The 17,723-nt window shown below is 44.6% G+C and overlaps 1 protein-coding gene across 17 annotated transcripts in view; it reads left to right on the top strand.

Moving 5' to 3' along the window:
• Positions 1-17,723, top strand: part of KIF16B (kinesin family member 16B) — a 367,948-nt gene that overhangs the window by 175,537 nt on the left and 174,688 nt on the right. For all 17 annotated transcript variants that reach the window (XR_005062399.2, XR_012131532.1, XR_005062401.2 and 14 more), the window contains exons 16-17: positions 3,473-3,555; positions 4,999-5,087. Coding sequence is in view for 10 of the 17 variants with exons in the window: in XM_037022423.2 (XP_036878318.1) it covers positions 3,473-3,555; positions 4,999-5,087 (172 nt within the window). In the remaining 7 variants the exon portion in view is untranslated. The remainder of the gene's footprint in view (positions 1-3,472; positions 3,556-4,998; positions 5,088-17,723) is intronic.

Here is a 17,723-nt window from a genome sequence, read left to right as displayed (position 1 = left end):
GATGCAGCAAATGCAGTTCTAAGAAGAAAGTATATTGCAGTACAGGCTTACCTCAACAAAGAAGAACAATCCCAAATGAACAGTCCAAATGCACAGTTAATGAAACTAGGAAAAGAACAAATGAGACATGAAGTAGGTAGAAGGAGGGTCATATTAAAGTTCAGAGAAGAAATAAATAAAATAGAGAAGAATAAAAGAATATAGAAAGAATCAATAGAACCAGTAGCTGGTTCTTTGAAAAAATTAACAAAATAGCCAGACTTATAGAGAAAAAAGGAGAGTGTACACACATAAACAGACTCAGAAATGAAAAAGGAAAAATCACTATGGACACTACAGAAATACAAAGAACTATGAGAGAATACTATGAAAAATTGTATGCTAACAAATTGGATAACCTAGAAGAAATGGACAACTTTCTAGAAAAATCCAACCTTTCAAGACTGATCCAGGAAGAAACAGAAAATCTGAATAGATGAAGTACTAGCAATGAAATCAAATTGGTAATCAAAAAACTAACTAAGAACAAAATGCCTATACCAGATGGCTTCATCACTGAGTTTTATCAAACATTTAAAGAAGACCTAATACCCATCCTCCTTGAAGTATTCCAAAAAGTACAAGAGGAGGGAGTATTTCCAAACTTAACCTATGAGGCCAGCTTCACTCTAATACCAAAACCAGACAGACACCACTAAAAAAGAAAATTCCAGACCAATATCCCTGATGACCATAGATGCAAAAATACTCAACAAACTACTAGCAAATGAAATTCAAAAACACATCAAAAAGATCATCCATCATGACCAAGTGAGATGTATTCCTGAGATGCAAGGATGGTACAGTATTAAAAAATCAATCAACATCATACACCACATCAACAAAAAGGACAGAAATCACATGGTCATCTCAATAGATGCTGAAAGAGCATTTGACAAAATTCAACATCCATTCACAATAAAAACTTACAACAAAATGTGTATAGAGGGTACATACCTCAACATAATAAAGGCCATTCATGACAAACTCACTGCCAGCATCATACTCAAAGGCGAAAAGCTGGAAGCTTTTCCTCTAAGATCAGAAACAAGACAAGGATGCCCATTCTCCCTGCTTTTATTCAATATAGTACTGAAGGTCCTAGCCACGGCAATCAGACAACACAAAGAAATAAAAGGTACCCAGATTGAAAAGGCAGAAGTTAAACTGTCACTCTAGACAACATGATATTATATATAGAGAACCCTAAAGACTCTGCCAAAAAATTGTTACAACTAATGACTGAATTCAGAAAGTTGATGGATAAAAAATTAATATACAGATATCTATTTCATTCTAGTATATTAACAACAAATTAGCTGAAAGAGAAATCAGGAAAATAATTCCACTCACAATTGCATCAAAAAGAATAAAATACCTAGGAATAAACCTAACCAATGAGGTGAAAGACCTATTATTCAGAAAACTACAAGACACGTATGAGAGAAATTAAAGAAGACATCAATAAATGGAAATACATCCTCTGCTCATGGATAGGAAGAATTAATATTGTCAAAATTGCCGTCCTGCCTAAAGCAATCTACAGATTCAGTGCTATCCCTATCAAAATACCAACAGCATTCTTTAACAAACTAGAACAAATAGTTCCAAAATTCATGTGGAACCACAAAAGACCCTGAATAGCTTAAGCAATACTGAGAAGGAAGAATAAAGCTGGGGGGATTATTCAGCTCTACTACAAAGCCACAATAATGAAAAGAATTTGGTAGTGGCACAAGAACAGCTCCATAGATAAATGGAACAGAATAGAGAGCCCAGATATAAACCCACACATTTATGGTCAATTAATATATGATAAAGGAGCCATGTATATACAGTGGGCAAATGACAGCCTCTTCAACAACTGGTGTTGGCAAAACTGGACAGCTACATGCAAGAGAATGAAACCGGATCACTGTCTAACTCCATACACAAAAGTAAACTCAAAATGGATCAAAGACCTGAATGTAAGTAATGAAACCATAAAACTCATAGAAGAAAATATAGGCAAAATGTATTGAATATAAACATGAGCAACTTTTTCCTGAACATAACTCCTCAGGCATGGGAAACAAAATAAAAATTGAACAAGTGAGACTATATCAAACAAAAAAGCTTCTGTACAGCAAAGGACACCATCAGTAGAACAAAAAGGCATCCTACAGTATGGGAGAATATATTTGTAAACAACATATCCAACAAGGGGTTAAAATCCAAAATATATAAAGAACTTACATGCCTCAATACCCAAAAAACTAATAACCCGATTAAATAATGGACAGAGGATCTGAACACACATTTCTCCAAAGGAGAAATTTGGATGTCCAACAGGCACATGAAAAGATGCTCCACATCGCTAATTATCGGGAAAATGCAAATTAAAACCACAATGAGATATCACTGCACACCAGTTAGGGTGGCCAACATCGAAAAGACATGGAACAACAAATGCTGGTGAGGATGCAGAGAAAGGGGAACCCTCCTATACTGCTGGTAGGAATGTAAATTAGTTCAACCATTGTGGAAACCAATATGGAGGTTCCTCAAAAAACTAAAAATAGAAATACCATTTGACCCAGGAATTCCACTCCTAGGAATTTACTCAAAAAAAAAACAAGGTACCAGATTCAAAACGACTTATACAGTCCTATGTTGATCGCAGCACTATTTACAATAGCCAATATATGGAAGTAACCTAAGTGTCCACCAGTAGATGAATGTATAAAAAAGAGGTGGTACATATACACAATGGAATATTATTCAGTCATAAGAAGAAAACAAATCTTACCATTTGCAATAATATGGATGGAGCTAGAGGGTATTATGCTCAGTGAAATAAGCCAGGCAGAGAAAGACAAATACCAATTGACTTCACTTATTTGTAGAGTATAACAACGAAGCAAAACTGAAGGAACAAAACAGCAGCAGACTCACAGACTCCAAGAAAGGACCAGGGGTTACCAAAGGGAAGAGGTTGGGGAAGGTGAGTGGGGAGGGAGGGAGAAGGATTAAGGGGCATTATAATTAGCACACACAGTATAGGTAGGTCACAGGGAAGGCAGTACATCATGGAGAAGACAAATAATGACTGTATAGCATCTTACTATGCTGATTGACTGTGACTGCAATGAGGGGATGAAGACTTGATAATATGGGTGAATGTTGAAACCACAATGTTGTTCATGTGAAACCTTCAAAAGATTGTGTATAAATGATACTTTAATGAAAAACAAAATAAAACAACAACAACAAAAAATTACTTGTGGATTTAAATTTGGTTTATATAAGCAGACCTTTGAGACTAAAGGTTTCCCTTATTATTACTGTTTTCAGGTACACTGGAAATTACATTTCAACTCTAAAATTCCATGTTATCATGTTATCTTGACTGTGTTGGTTACTGTAAAGTCATCACTTTTTTTTATGTTCTTAGGTGCAGTGATACTCTTGGGAAGAACGAATATGTTCCGTTTCAACCATCCAAAGGAGGCTGCTAAGCTCAGGGAGAAGAGAAAGGTGAGCAGCATGGCATCTCCAGGAGCTGTTTCTGATCTGGGTGTGACCGGGGCCTGGGGATCTCCACTCTGATTCCAACACTGATTTTTCTGGAGTCCAGACCCAGAAAAGTCATTCTGTAGCCTGGATTGATCTACGGAGTTTATTTCCCAGTCCATGACTGGCTGATGAAGAAGGAGAGCAAGCAATTAAAGTTCAGAGCAGAGGGAGAAAAGGCTCTTTCTAGATCTTTCTCTTGAACCCTCCACCCCTAAAAAGGAGTTGGGCATCATTTTATATTAAGTGCAGAGTAACTTTTACTTAAGAGCATCTATTTTAGGAGTTAACAGTATTAGAATCACTTTCATCCCAAAGTTTGCTCACTTTTTATTTTCCTCCACAACAAATGGGATTTTTTGGTTGAGATGTGAAGCAGATTGAATGGGGGTGGGGCAGGGTGTGAGTTTGGTACAGTGGAGAGAGACTTGGTTGGATGGGGACATCTGGGGCTGGGGGGCACTTTTAAGTGCTGTATGGGAGACATGGATGAGGAGCAGAGAGAGAGGGGAGGATGAAAAGGAGAGGAATCTGTACAGGGCATGAGCTGTCTTAGATTGAGGAAGGTAATAAAGATGGCAGCTAATATTTCAATGAGTCACGCAGTTTGCCAAACTTCTGCATGTATCCCCCTTTATCTGCAAGGCATCTACTAGTGCATGTCATAGATGATCAGGATGAGAAACTGAGACTAAATTGTTCTGGAACTGGCAAGTGGGGAGCCGGAGGTCCAGCCCTGACCTGTGACTTGGAAGTGGTTGCCCTTCACTGCTGAATTCCACAGCCCAGCCTCTCAACTTACTTTTGTAAGGGCTTCCCAAGGTTGCCCATGCCTTAGATGGAAAATACCGAGAAAGCTGCAAAGCCTGCTGTTCTCCAGGGCTGCTCGTTCCAACCAGTGAAGCCAGTCTGAGCCCAGTGTCCTTGGAGGGTCCTTTTCTACACACACTAGCAGAGGAAGAGAGGGAAGAGAATGTTTGTCCGTAGCTTTCCTTGGAAGAAAAGAAGGCCAAGCTGTCACTGTGTGATCCCCCTTCACCCTTCCCTACTTCATCTTTATCCCTCAGTGAGTATAGGGACACTGCTCTTGCTGGGGAATGGAGATGACAAAGCTGTCATGACCCCGGCCTTGACTAATGCAGTGGTTGTGTCATTCAGGGTTAGCTTTCCCAATCCAAGCATGCTACAGCCCTACTGTGCTAGCTTTGGTTTTGAGGGCCTGGGTTTGAGAGGCATCCATAGCCTGCTGTGTTCTTGACCTGCTGTCCTCACTCAAACCGGATGGTTTGTGTGCTGACACGGAGTGTATGCACCTCACTGCCTCTCATGAGGTGCAGACAGTGAGTCCAGAGCACTGGCCTTTTCTTGTCTGCTAAGGTAACCCCTCTTCCCTGTGTCTGCTCTTAGAGTGGCCTTCTGTCCTCCTTCAGCTTGTCCATGACCGACCTCTCGAAGTCCTGTGAGAACCTGTCTGCAGTCATGTTATATAACCCTGGGTGAGTGAACAGCTGTGTCTCCTAACCTGTGATTATCACGGTTGTGTTGTTTATTATGTCAGTTTCACTAAACGAACAGATAAAAATAAAACTTCTGCAATTGTGTCTCCTTATCAAATCAACCATAGAATCATTTTCCATGTTCCCTTCTAGCCCTTGCTATATATGTATGTAATTTTACTTAGTTGTAATCACAACTTAAATGAGATTATGTATTCTGATTATTTTTTGCTTAACTGCTTAAGAAGCATTAGTAAGAGTTGCTACAAGCTTTGTTACCGTTTTCATAACTGTCTAATGCTTTAGAGTTGGCACTTGATGACTCAGTGCATGATCCCTTTGGCTTAGGAACTTGCATCTCATTTTATACGTTTATTGTAGTAACAGAGATAACTTTGATTCTTAGGGCATCAAATAGCTCAAGCAATTATGTTCACTACTTCCAAGCAGTAGGCAATGTCTGAGGATGCAAATGATAGTGACTTCCTGGCTGAGTGACCTGGGAGGGTCAACTTAACTGCTCAGGTCCTTCATGGTTTCATCAGTGAAATGAAAATGCCCCCAAGCAGGGAACTGTATGAAAGGGTTTTGGGAACCCTGGCCAGTTTTGTGAGGCTCCATAATTTTGTATAAGACACATATCATATAAAACAGTGGAGGAAATCCAGTAGCAAAATAAGTGAGATAAAACTGACAATAGCAGCATTTGGTTACTGTTTGCCCTGCCCAGTCTCTCCCACCTTGCATCCATTATCTCTCAGTTCTTTCACTGTGTCTCTCCTGGATCACACAGAATTTATACAGATTTGCTTGCCCACAGTTTCATAGAGGTTGAGTCTAGATCCATCCGCTTCCCACCCTGTGCTCTGACTATGTCATTACTGCCTTTCTCCACTTGGGGACCTAAGTGAGACCTGGGGCCGGTTCCAGTGCCTGTGGCCCCTGGCTCAGCTATCCTCTCACATGCTGCACCCAATGGCAGCCCTCCTTCAGCTCCAGTCCAGACTCTGGTTTGCAGAAAGCAGATGGGGGTTTAAAACTAGTGAGGGCCCTTTGATCATGTTTCTGGATTCCTTATTTTATAAGCAAGCTGAAGCCTGGATCTGACACACCTTGTTTCAGCTAACAATACAAGAAAAAATGCCAGTCAGTGTGACACCGTGGCTGTAGGCTCCTGGGCGTCTTCCTCCTTCCTGAACTTCTGGAAGTACAAGCAGGAAGTTTGCTCCGAGTCAGCCTTTGTCTGTAGTGTTCAGCCTTTCTATCTTCTCACGTGGCTGTTGAGGAGAGTTGTGCTCATTAAATAAATCTGTATTAAAATAAGCCAAATAGATAACACCCCTCAGAGCGACTGGGTTACTGTACTTCAGAAGGCATGTTTAGCGACGGCTGTTCACTGTGACAGTGATCATTCGCAAACTCCCTTTAAATCTAATATAATATGCAGGTCGTTAGGATTAATTTCGGTTTAAACAGTGCGATCCCATCTGTTTAGTGCTGTTTAACTAATTATACTCTCCTGGGATAGGAAGAGTGCTTGCTTGAAGTCCTCTCCTGGTGCAGGACCCAGTTCCAGTTCTGGAATCCAGGCTGCAGCTTCATTATCCTCCATGTGGTGCCTTTTACTTTGAAACTCTTTGGAAGTGTTACATGGCTGTTCAGTGCCTTTGAAAACCAAAAATGGACCTGCGTTCAGCCCATCTGAGATGCAGGGTCACCAGCTGTGGGCCCCTCTTTCTCTTACACTTATGGACTGCATCTGATGGCTGCCTTTTTCTCCTCCAAACACAGAATATGTAGTTCTCTTAAAGTGATGCCATTTTTGTTGTTTGCCTGTTTTTAACTTAGAACAGTTTTGTGCAGTATCTGTAAAATATAGGTTACAGTGTACTAATTCTCATCCTCAGAACTATTCAGTGACTTTTCATGGTCTAAACGATAAAATTCCAGCCCCTTCCTTGTTACTCAGGCTGTCCCCTGTCTGTTCTTCTCCCAGCCTATCCCAACCTCCACGTGTTCTGGTACCAGACATTTCAGGTACCGTTTGCATTGCTCAGACTCACCTGGACTAGCCATGCCTTTGGTTTCCTTTTGCTAGTTGCACAGCCTAGCATGAGTTTTGAGATATACCTACTTGTCCTCTAGAGCATGGTCTATACCATTTCTTCTCTGGAAGCTATTATCAGTTTTCCCCTCCCCAACCAAAAGTAAGGGTCCCTTCCTCACTGTACATTTCCATTTCTGTCATCCTGATTCTGGACACTATCTATCAACAAGTCCTTTGTGAGCACGTCCTGTGAAGTGGGCACAGTTCTGGCAGAGGCCACAGTTGCTAACACCACTGACATGGTCAGGTTATAGTCACTTGAGGAGAGAAGCAGTCACAGGTAATTTACAAAGGAATTCAGAAAGTAGAAATGAAATGAAAATAAAATGTCTTGGGAAAGTATCTGAGGGAATAATCAGGGAAGGCTTCCTAAGGAAGAGACATGGGCTCTAAGACTGTAGTGAAGGGACAGTGACACTCCTGCAACAGGAAGGGAGAGAAGAGAGTATTCTAAGCAGAGGACACAGCAGGCATAATGGCTTCAAAATGAGAAGCAGAAAGAGGGCCAGAATAGAGGAATATAGTAAATAAGAACAGTGGTAGAAGGTGAAGCTGGCAGGTAGTTGGGGCCAGGTCATGTGGGGCCTTGGCAGGTCATTGGAAGAGGATCAGCTCTAAGAGTGTGGGAAGCATCGGGGCTTTAAGAGGGAGAGTAACCTGAAGGTTTGTCTTAGGATATATGTAGTTTGGAGAAAGTAGCATAGAAGCAAGAGACAATTGAGAAAACGATTTCCTTGGTTGAAGTAAAAGATAACAGTGGCTTGGTTCTGGGTGGTAGCCATAGAGATGGAGCATTGTGGAATCAAGGGTGATTCCCGGTTTTAGATTTAAACAGCTGGGCAGATGGTGTGCCCATTCCTGAGACAGGGGGAGATGGAGGATAGAGCTGAACAAGAATTTGGCTTCTGTGAGTGTCTTTCCTATTAGATTGGAAGTTTTTTGAGGTCAGAGTCTTACTAATTTCTGTATGTTAAAGTGTCATTCATAAAACATTCTTAGCAAATGTTTAGCAAACAGATTAAGAATAAAATTTTACTAAGAGACATGGGCCTTTTTGAGAAAGGTTTTTCACTGATTTCTCTAGTCATTACAAATAGCAGGAAATACCATATTATGCAGAGGAATCTGTGTTTGTGGCATGGGTCATTCCCAGATGACACCAGTTACTTGAAAATCTCAAGGTCATATTCAGGACCCTCAAGCAAAAGGTGGGAAAACAGTCTTGTGATGAAATGAAAAATTAGGCCAAGGCAGTCAGAGCATTCAGGTGAGAAACAGTCTGTTCTAGACCACATCATGGTTGTCTGAGGAGATGGTTCTAGATGGATTTGATACCACAAGTAAACATGCTCTTTACTTGGCTTCAGTTACAAGACATTGTGTTTCTGCCACTCCTGCAATACTCATTTGTAAAAATTTACATTAAAATTATGTAATACTTCATCTGCCTGACTTCATGCTCCCCAACTTCTAGCCCCCTCAACTTGCTATCTGCTATAGAGAATGATTGCCTATGAATTAAAACATAATTGGAGGAAAATTTCCTCCTCTGGTTTATGGCAAGTGGGCACCTTTTTAAATTGCTCTGACAACTGAACAAAATGAAGCAGAATTGAAGCTATAGACGTGCTGTTTATAACATTTTTGATGTTACAGTTATAAACATCCTCAGCCTAAATTAAGCACCATGTGATAAACTGGAAGAACATTGAAAGAAAGATGTTTACTACTTAGATCCTAGCTAAATAGTTATTATTTAAATATGGAAAGTAAGCTGCTTGGACACAAGTGTTTACTTAACACAAGTTAGTTTCTCAAGATGGTAAAGTAGGACTGTGGTGCTTCAACAGATCAGCACAGGCTTACTGAGAGTTTGCTGTGTGTGGAAGATCTGTGTCAGGTGCGCTGTTCTCTCCACCCAGGGAAACACTCATGTACATCTGAACCCGTTTAGAGTGAAGGCAAGACAGTCTGTGATTCAGAGCAAAGAGCAGTGGTTTAAATAGCCTGTCCTCTGGGATGTTCAATGGGAAGGGAATGGTGGGGTTGAAGTGCTTAGGAAGGGCTTCTCTCTGGATAGCTCTGCCTTGTATTGTCTTGAGTAACTTAGAAAACCAGAGACTTCCAGAAGGAATCTTTCTTGACATTGAGATTGCCTTTAGCCAGTGTCATAGACTCTGTGTCATTATCTAATTCTCAGGAGCCCACTTGTCATCAAATCTTATATAAACTAGGCATTTCTCCCCATCATAACATCTGCTCAGTTTCCAGCCTGGTAAGCTCACCCTTAGTGCCACATACAGCCTGTGCCAAATAGCTAGAGCCATGTTGGGAGAAGGTGGTATGGCTGGTAGAACAGGGTATAAGGACCCGTAAGTAAAAAACACTTTGAAACCCTGGCCTAGTGTCGCGTGCCCCGTCCTCGCCGGCAAGAACAGCACGCAACAACAGCAGGATTCTTCTGCAGAAAGCTTTATTCTTCAGCTCTTTGTGAAACAAATGAGTTGGGCAGGACCCAGAGGGGAAGGAGAGGCTTGCTTATATAGTTCTCATGCTCTGACCTGGTTGGTGCGGCTCCATATGCCTTATTAGCATATCAATTTGGTGGGTCTCATTGGTCCTTATGCCAAGGCGCAATTAGCATGTAGTTTAGTGGTGTGGGATGATTTGTCATTAGGAAGTTCGGGGCCTTCCGGCTGCCCTGCATTGGGCGCTATTTTCTGAGCGCGGCTGCCAACAGCCTAGTGCTTTCTTCTCTGTGGTTGAGGACATGAAGATGTTAGATGTTGATAATATTGCCTCAGCTTGGAGAACATTAACCAAAGATCTCCCCCTTTTTTGTCTAACAGAAGCTCAAGGCGGAACTTGCCAGCAGAGGCGGAGACAGAGGCCTGACCTCCATCATACTTCCTGATGCCCCCTTTTTGGAGAGGGGTTCTGGGCATCTACCCCTATGCAGTCAGGCATGCCTCTCAGAGGGGTCCAAGACCTCTTGCAGTGCTTTGCCTCGCATCCTCTGGCTGGCATTGGGACCGCTTGGTACAAAGGGTTTGGACCCTTTTTCTCAACCCTCTTGCACCATGAGCTTCTTAAAGAAAGCTGTGATTAAGCATTGAGGTACTCGGGCCTGGTGCAGTGCCACATGGGCTCAGGGTGCAAGAGCTACCTCAAGCTAAAGCCGAGCTTCCTTCTTAAGCATGTTGAGCCACACTTGGGGAGAGGCGCCAACGTCTATCGCCATTAGGGCTTGAGCAAGGATCACCTTGTCCTGCTTATGTTGGTTGCGGAGTCTGCATAACAACCAGAGTAAGAGCATGAGACCTCCAAGCAGGAACACGCCCATCCCAGCCATGCCCACCCACTCCTTGACGTGGGAGAGAGCTCTGAGGAACCAGGAAGAGAGTCCTTCCGCTACGGAGATATCTAGACGGGTGGAGTTGATGTGGATAATTTCTCGCCGCAGCTCTTCTAGTGTCCCATCGAAGTCTTGGGACCAGTTTCCTGAAAGATACTGGGACAGGTCTCGTGACAGATTAGCTGCCTGTGTAAAATTTTTATATTGAATGCTAGTGATGCAGAGGGCACGATATTTCCGCTCACATCCCAATTGGGCCATTTGCCAGAGCACCTCTATTTGTTCCTCCACGAGATCTATGCGTTGATTGAGGATCATTATTCCTCCTTTCAGTTTGCCATCAAGTGTGGACTGTTGGTCCAGGGCAGAAGCTACTGAGGCTGCAAGGTTATTGAGCTCTGTAGCCGATTTGATGGAGGTGTCTAAAGCTATACCAGCGGTGGTGGCTGCGACCGCGGTCGCGGAGATCAGGAGCACTATGGCGGCTGTAACACCGAAATCGCGCCTTTCTCGAAACAGAGTCATGGTGTTAGGGGCGTCTACGGGAACAGGGACCCAACGGGGGATGCGGACTACCAAAGCATTGGTAAAGTTACGCGCATCCCAACACTGAGACAGAAAGCAGGTTTCATTGGAGCAGGAGTCAAAGCTACTATTGGATAAGATAAACAGAAATGGGGGGTATACGCATACTGGAGAAGGTGGAAAAAGGGAATTAGGTGACTCTGGACCTGATTTTGCTGAACACGTGTAGTTCTCGTTGTTATGGGTCATGATCATGTTCCAGTGTGCGCGCATGTGGTTATTCTCGCACCAAAAGGTGATATTTTTTACACCGATTCCCCCACCCTGGAGGGCGGAACAGGGGGAGAGGTCGGTACACTAGCCATTGACTCCACACAGCATCCATTTATGGAAGGGGTTCATGCTCAGCTGCTGACGAAACTCGCCTTCGAGCACCTTTACTGGCCACCAAGCCTCATTGGCTGGCCGTCCCTCCATATCTGGGGAGATGGTAAACTCCTGCCTCTCAGTTGCCCACGTTACTACAGTTGACTGACAGTCAGTCCAGGGCCACAGCTCTCCCTCATAGTCGCCCACACAATGGGAGGCATATTTGGGTTGACGAGGCCTGTCGGTGGAATTGTTCCTGGGAGAGTGTACAAATGTGCCATTGATCCAGAGAACCATCTGGTGGATAGTCATGTTCTTATAGGGCGGGCTCCCTTCCTTATTAGGCCCTTCAAATTTAGCTGACATAACGGGGAGGCTACTGGCCTCTAGAATTATGTCACTGAACCATCCGTATTTCCTCCGTTTCAGGGAGATACAGCCAGCTAGATTCTGAGTGGTGAAGCATAATGACCCATTAGTTACGAAGGATCGGTTTTCTCCCAGGGGAGCTACTAGGGTGTCTTTAACTAAGTAGGGCAAGTTCATACTAGCATTGGTAGTGAAAAAGCGCGGAAAAACGGCTGCATTGAAACGGACAGGCATAGGCTTAGGAAAGGCAGACAGGATTCCCCATCTCAATACTCCCTGAGTCGGGGTCTCCAGTGTCAGGAGCAGGGTCAGGAGGTATAGCAAAGTCATCTCCTTTGTTTAGGACTTTCCTCATTAGGAGCTCCGGGATCCAGAAGGGATTTTCTTCACCCTGGGGGAAAACACACACAGCTCCCCTTGATCTGATTATGATTGGATCCTGGCCCTTCCATTGGTTAGATAACACGTCCTTCCATTTTACTAGTTCTTGTGGGTCTTTTGGCCACTGATTATGGCGATCCGCTGCTGTATGGCCTTGAGCATCCAGATTCAAAAAATTTATAGTGAAAAGTGCTAGGGCTATGGCAGTTTTTGGTGTGGGGGGTATATCTTCAATTCCCCCTTTTTGTTTAAGTAAATAGGATTTGAGCGTGCGGTTCGCGCGTTCCACAATCCCTTGACCCTGTGGGTTGTAGGGAAGGCCAGTGATATGTTTTATCCCCATGTGATGACAAAATTGAGCAAATTTTGTAGAGGTATAGGCTGGGCCATTGTCTGTTTTCAGAATCTGTGGTAACCCCCATGCGCTCCAAGCTTCAAGGCAGTGCTGGATGACATGGGAAGCTTTCTCTCCTGACAATGGGGAGGCAAAGATGACTCCTGAACAAGTATCCACGGATACATGTACATATTTCAGTTTCCCAAAAGACGAAATATGCGTCACATCCATTTGCCAAACTTGTAAAGGCCTAATACCTCTGGGGTTGATCCCAACATGAGGTGTGGGAAGGAAGCTGCAGCAATGTTGGCAGCTAAGGACAATGTTCCTAGCTTCGGCCCTGGTTATGCTAAACCGCTTGCGCAGTGTTTCGGCAGTGACATGAAATTGTGTATGGAATTTTGAAGCTGTGGTGATAGGGTCTAGCAGGGGAAAAGCTATATTTCTGGTTGCGAGGTCTGCCAGGTGGTTGCCTTGGGTCATAGGCCCGGGAAGGCCTGAATGTGCTCTGATATGAGTTATATACAAAGGAGATTGCCTATGAAGTAGTGCTGATTGTATCTGTTTGAACAAAGTGGCTACTGGGCTGGACGCTTTGATTAGCCCGGCCACTTCTAGAGATTTGACTGCATTAACTACATAACAGGAGTCAGACACAATATTTAAAGGTTCAGGAAAGATTTGTAGGACCTCTAAGACTATGCGACATTCCACTATTTGTGGAGTGTCAGGCGTGTAGCCTTTTGTCACAACTTTGCCATCATGGACATAGGCACCTGTGCCTGTCTTAGACCCGTCTGTGTAAACTGTTTTTCCATGAGGCAGCGGGGCTAGGCTAGTGACCCGAGGAAATACTAGGAGATGATTTTTGGCGAAGTTGATGAGGGGATGTTTAGGGAAATGATTATCAAAGGTTCCTGAGAAACTGTAAGCAAGTATGGCCCAATCATCGTTCATAGCACATAATACTTGTATCTGTTCTACGCTGTAAGGGGTTATAATTTTAGCTGGAGCCTCTCCGAAATGTGTCATGGAGGTTTTTACTCCTCTCAAAGCAAGTTTGGCCACGGCTGCCGGATAGTACTCTATTGTCCTAGCCTGAGAGGCTTGGGGATGGATCCAGATCAGTGGGCCGTGCTGCCATAAAACTGCTGTTGGCAGCTCCGGGGTGGGAAGCACACACAACTCAAAGGGTTCATTCGATTGCACTCTATTTAATTGTGCTGTCATCAAAGCCTGTTCTACTTTGCGAATGGCTTGTAATGCCTCAGGTGTGAGGGAGCGCGGTGACGTTAGTTGTGGGTCTCCTTCTAGGGTTTTAAATAGTGGAGTCAATTCAGTGGTGGGTATCTTTAAGTATGGGCGCAACCAATTAATATCTCCTAGGAGTTTTTGGAAGTCATTCAAATTTCGCAATTGATTATGTCTTATCTCAAGCTTTTGGGGGCAAATTACATCTGTGTAAATGGTTGCTCCTAGGAATTTGCTAACACTAGATTTTTGGACCTTCTCGCTTGCTATATGCAGTCTCCAATTTTCTAGGGATCTAGTGAGATCTATATATGCTTCTTCTATTTCCGCTGGTTGTGGGGAGCAAAGAAGGATGTCATCCATGTAATGGATGATCTTTAGCGTGGGATAGGTCTTACGAATTGGGTCTAGCGCTCGCTGAACGTACAGTTGACATATGGTGGGGCTATTTGCCATTCCTTGAGGGAGGACCTTCCACTGAAATCTGGCATCGGGTTGTTCATGGTTAATAGCTGGCAAAGTAAAAGCAAATCTTTCCCTGTCCTTGGAGCTTAGAGGTATAGAAAAGAAACAATCTTTAATATCTATTATGAGCACTTTACATTCTTTGGGTAAGGCAGAGAGGAGTGGCAGTCCCCGTTGTACGGGTCCAAGCATTCTCATTTGAGCATTTACTGCTCTCAGATCATGAAGCAACCTCCATGATCCTGACTTTTTCCTGATTACAAATATGGGTGTGTTCCATGGGGACACAGAGGGTTCTAGGTGTCCCACTTGGAGCTGCTCTTGCACTAAGCAATGAGCTGCTTCTAATTTTTCAGAGGATAGGGGCCACTGAGGAACCCATACGGCCTCCTCTGTGAGCCAAGGTATGGGCATGGCATCTTCAATGGCCCCTATGAAAAACCCAGGCCATGACGGTCATTCTTTACTTTGGGCAGGATGGGCTCTATGTGTCCCTGTTGGTGTTTCCCCAGCCCCTTGCCAGGGATGTATCCCATGTCCATCATCATGCCTTGGGCAGGGGTGGAGTATTCATTAATGAGTTTGAGGCCTAAGTCTCTCATGACATCCCTCCCCCATAAATTGACCGGTAGAGGGAGTACATAAGGGGTGACTGTACCCTCTTGTCCTTCAGGGGCTCGCCATTTCAATGGTTTGGCACTAATTGAAGGGCTTGACTCATATCCTAAACCTTGTAATGAATGTGAGGATTGGGTCACAGGCCACTTGGAGGGCCACCAGGTTGCAGAGGTAATACTTTTATCTGCTCCAGTGTCTAGGATTCCCTCAAAGCTCTTTCCCTCTATTTGAAGAGTTAATTTTGGTCTGTCTGCTAAATCTAATACTATGAAGGCTGAATCCCAGTCAGAGGAGCCGAAGCCCCTTTCTCCCCTCTCCGTGTTGGTAGCAGGATAATTGGCGTGGAGACTAGGTAAAACTAAGAGCTGGGCTATGCGGTCTCCCGGGGATATAGGATAGATTCCTCTGGGAGCCGAACACATGATTTTTACTTGTCCTTCATAATCTTGATCTATAACTCCGGGATGAACTACCAGGCCTTTCAATGCAGCAGAAGAGCGCCCTAGGAGTAACCCAATGGTATTTGGTGGTAGGGGGCCTTTAAAGTCTGAAGGGATAGGCTGAACTCCCATCTGTGGAGTCAACACTATTCTGGTGGTGGCACGGATGTCCAATCCCGCGGAACCTGAAGTGGCTCTCCTTGGGGGGCCTGGTTGTTCCCGAATGACACTTGCGTGCTGGTTGCCCCATATATTTGTGGGCCCTGGTGACGGGGGCCCCTCTGGGCGTTTTTTGGCAGTTCTAAGGGTTTCCCTTCTATATCTTTAATAGACCGGCACTCATTGGCCCAATGCCTGCCTTTCTTACACTTAGGGCACAACCCAGGGGTCTTTTGGGTTGTTTGTTCTGAAGCTGGGCTCCTACACTCTCTCTTTCTATGTCCTAATTTCCCGCATTGAAAGCATTTGATACTTCTGTTAGTGATCCTGGCTTGTTTGTGGCTCTGTAATATGGCCGCGGCTAGGCCCGCATTGGTGAGTGGCCCTCCTATTTCTCTACAGGCTTTCAACCAGGCATGTATCCCTTTTTGTTTCCAGGGTGTTATCGCCTGTCTGCATTCCTTGGTACATTGTTCAAATACTAATTGCTCCACTAGGGGCATTGCTTGTTCCTGATCTCCAAATATTCTGCCTGCGGCCTCCATCATACGAGCGACAAAGTCAGAAAATGGCTCGCTCAGCCCCTGAATAATTTTTGTCAAATTGCCTGATACTTCTCCTTTGTTGGTGAGGGCTTTCCATGCCTTGGCGGCGCACGTGTTTATTTGTGCGTATACCTGTAAGGGGAAGGCGGTCTGGTTGGCTACCCACTGTCCTTGGCCCGTCAGCATATCATATGACCACGCAGGCTGTCCTTCGGCCGCGTTTGCGCGTGCCTGGGTCATGCTGATATCATGCCACAATGCCTTCCATTCTATGTATTGCCCCATACTAGAAAGGCATGCCTTAGTTACATATTGCCAGTCTGCAGGTGTCATGGCTGTCTCTGTTAATCTCTCAACTTGTGCTATGGTATAGTTAGCACTGACTCCATAAGCCCGAACGGATTCTGCTAACTCCTTAACTTGTTTATGGCTCAGGGGCTGGTGAGAGCGTACGCCATTATCCTCAAATACAGGAAACATTTGTCTAATTGCCTGAAGAGTATCTGGGTGGCAAAAGGAGAGTGCGCCACTCACGTAAGGTGGCAGGGCAATGGGCGTCGAGGGACACCCTGCTTTCATTTTTTCCTTGGTCCGCTTTTCAACTTTGCTGGTTCCCTTACTTCTGCACTCTGCGGTTTTATTCTCTTCCCCTTCCTCTGCGGACGTTAATTCCTCCTCAGATTCCCTATTGGAGAGTTGGAGGTCCCTCAACTCTTTCCAGGGGTATTTACTATTTTCTCCGAGGCGATCGTCACTCACTTCTCGGGGCTCTTTCGCTTTTGCCCTAGGCGGGCTTTCTCCCTCACTCTGAGGTTTCTTTACCTTCGTTTTTGTGGCCTTTTTTCGGCCGCGCACGCTCTCTGTTTCCCGTTCCGTTTCTGACATGCTCTCTTGGATATCTGTCAATGCTCTCTGACCTTCTTTTATTACCTTTTCACATCTCTCATCTTGCAGACAAGCTCTAATCAGTTTCCAGAGGGGCCTGGTGCCTCCCCTCAGGCTACCCTCCTCCTCCTCTCTATCAAGATCTTTCCCCAGTTTGTCCCAGCTCGGGATTGAGAGGGACCCTGAACAAATGAACCAGGGGGCCACACGGTCTATCTCCTTCACAAAAGATCCTAAGACTTTGCTGGAGACCTTCAAGTTTCGCTCTTTGAGAGCTGTCTGCAGCGCCGTGACTAATGACGGTGCATTCCCCATGGTGCCTCCTTATTTACAGAGAACCATCAACCATCATCCTAAAAAGCAGGGGCCTCTCGGAACTTACCCCTCCGGGCTTTCTTCTGACCTGCAGTTCTGAATCCTCTCCAGATGTCTGAAGGGTCCTCCCTGTGCCGGTGATGTTCTGGTTCCCGGGATTCGGCACCACTTGTCGCGTGCCCTGTCCTCGCCGGCAAGAACAGCATGCAACAACAGCAGGATTCTTCTGCAGAAAGCTTTATTCTTCAGCTCTTTGTGAAACAAATGAGTTGGGCAGGACCCAGAGGGGAAGGAGAGGCTTGCTTATATAGTTCTCATGCTCTGACCTGGTTGGTGCGGCTCCATATGCCTTATTAGCATAACCATTTGGTGGGTCTCATTGGTCCTTATGCCAAGGCGCAATTAGCATGTAGTTTAGTGGTGTGGGATGATTTGTCATTAGGAAGTTCGGGGCCTTCCGGCTGCCCTGCATTGGGCGCTATTTTCTGAGCGCGGCTGCCAACAGCCTAGTGCTT

The sequence above is a fragment of the Manis javanica genome, chromosome 5, assembly GCF_040802235.1.
Source record: "Manis javanica isolate MJ-LG chromosome 5, MJ_LKY, whole genome shotgun sequence".
NCBI classification, from domain to species: Eukaryota; Metazoa; Chordata; class Mammalia; order Pholidota; family Manidae; genus Manis; species Manis javanica.
The sequence above is the reverse complement of the archived record's forward strand: the minus strand, read 5'-3'. Positions and strand labels throughout refer to the sequence as shown.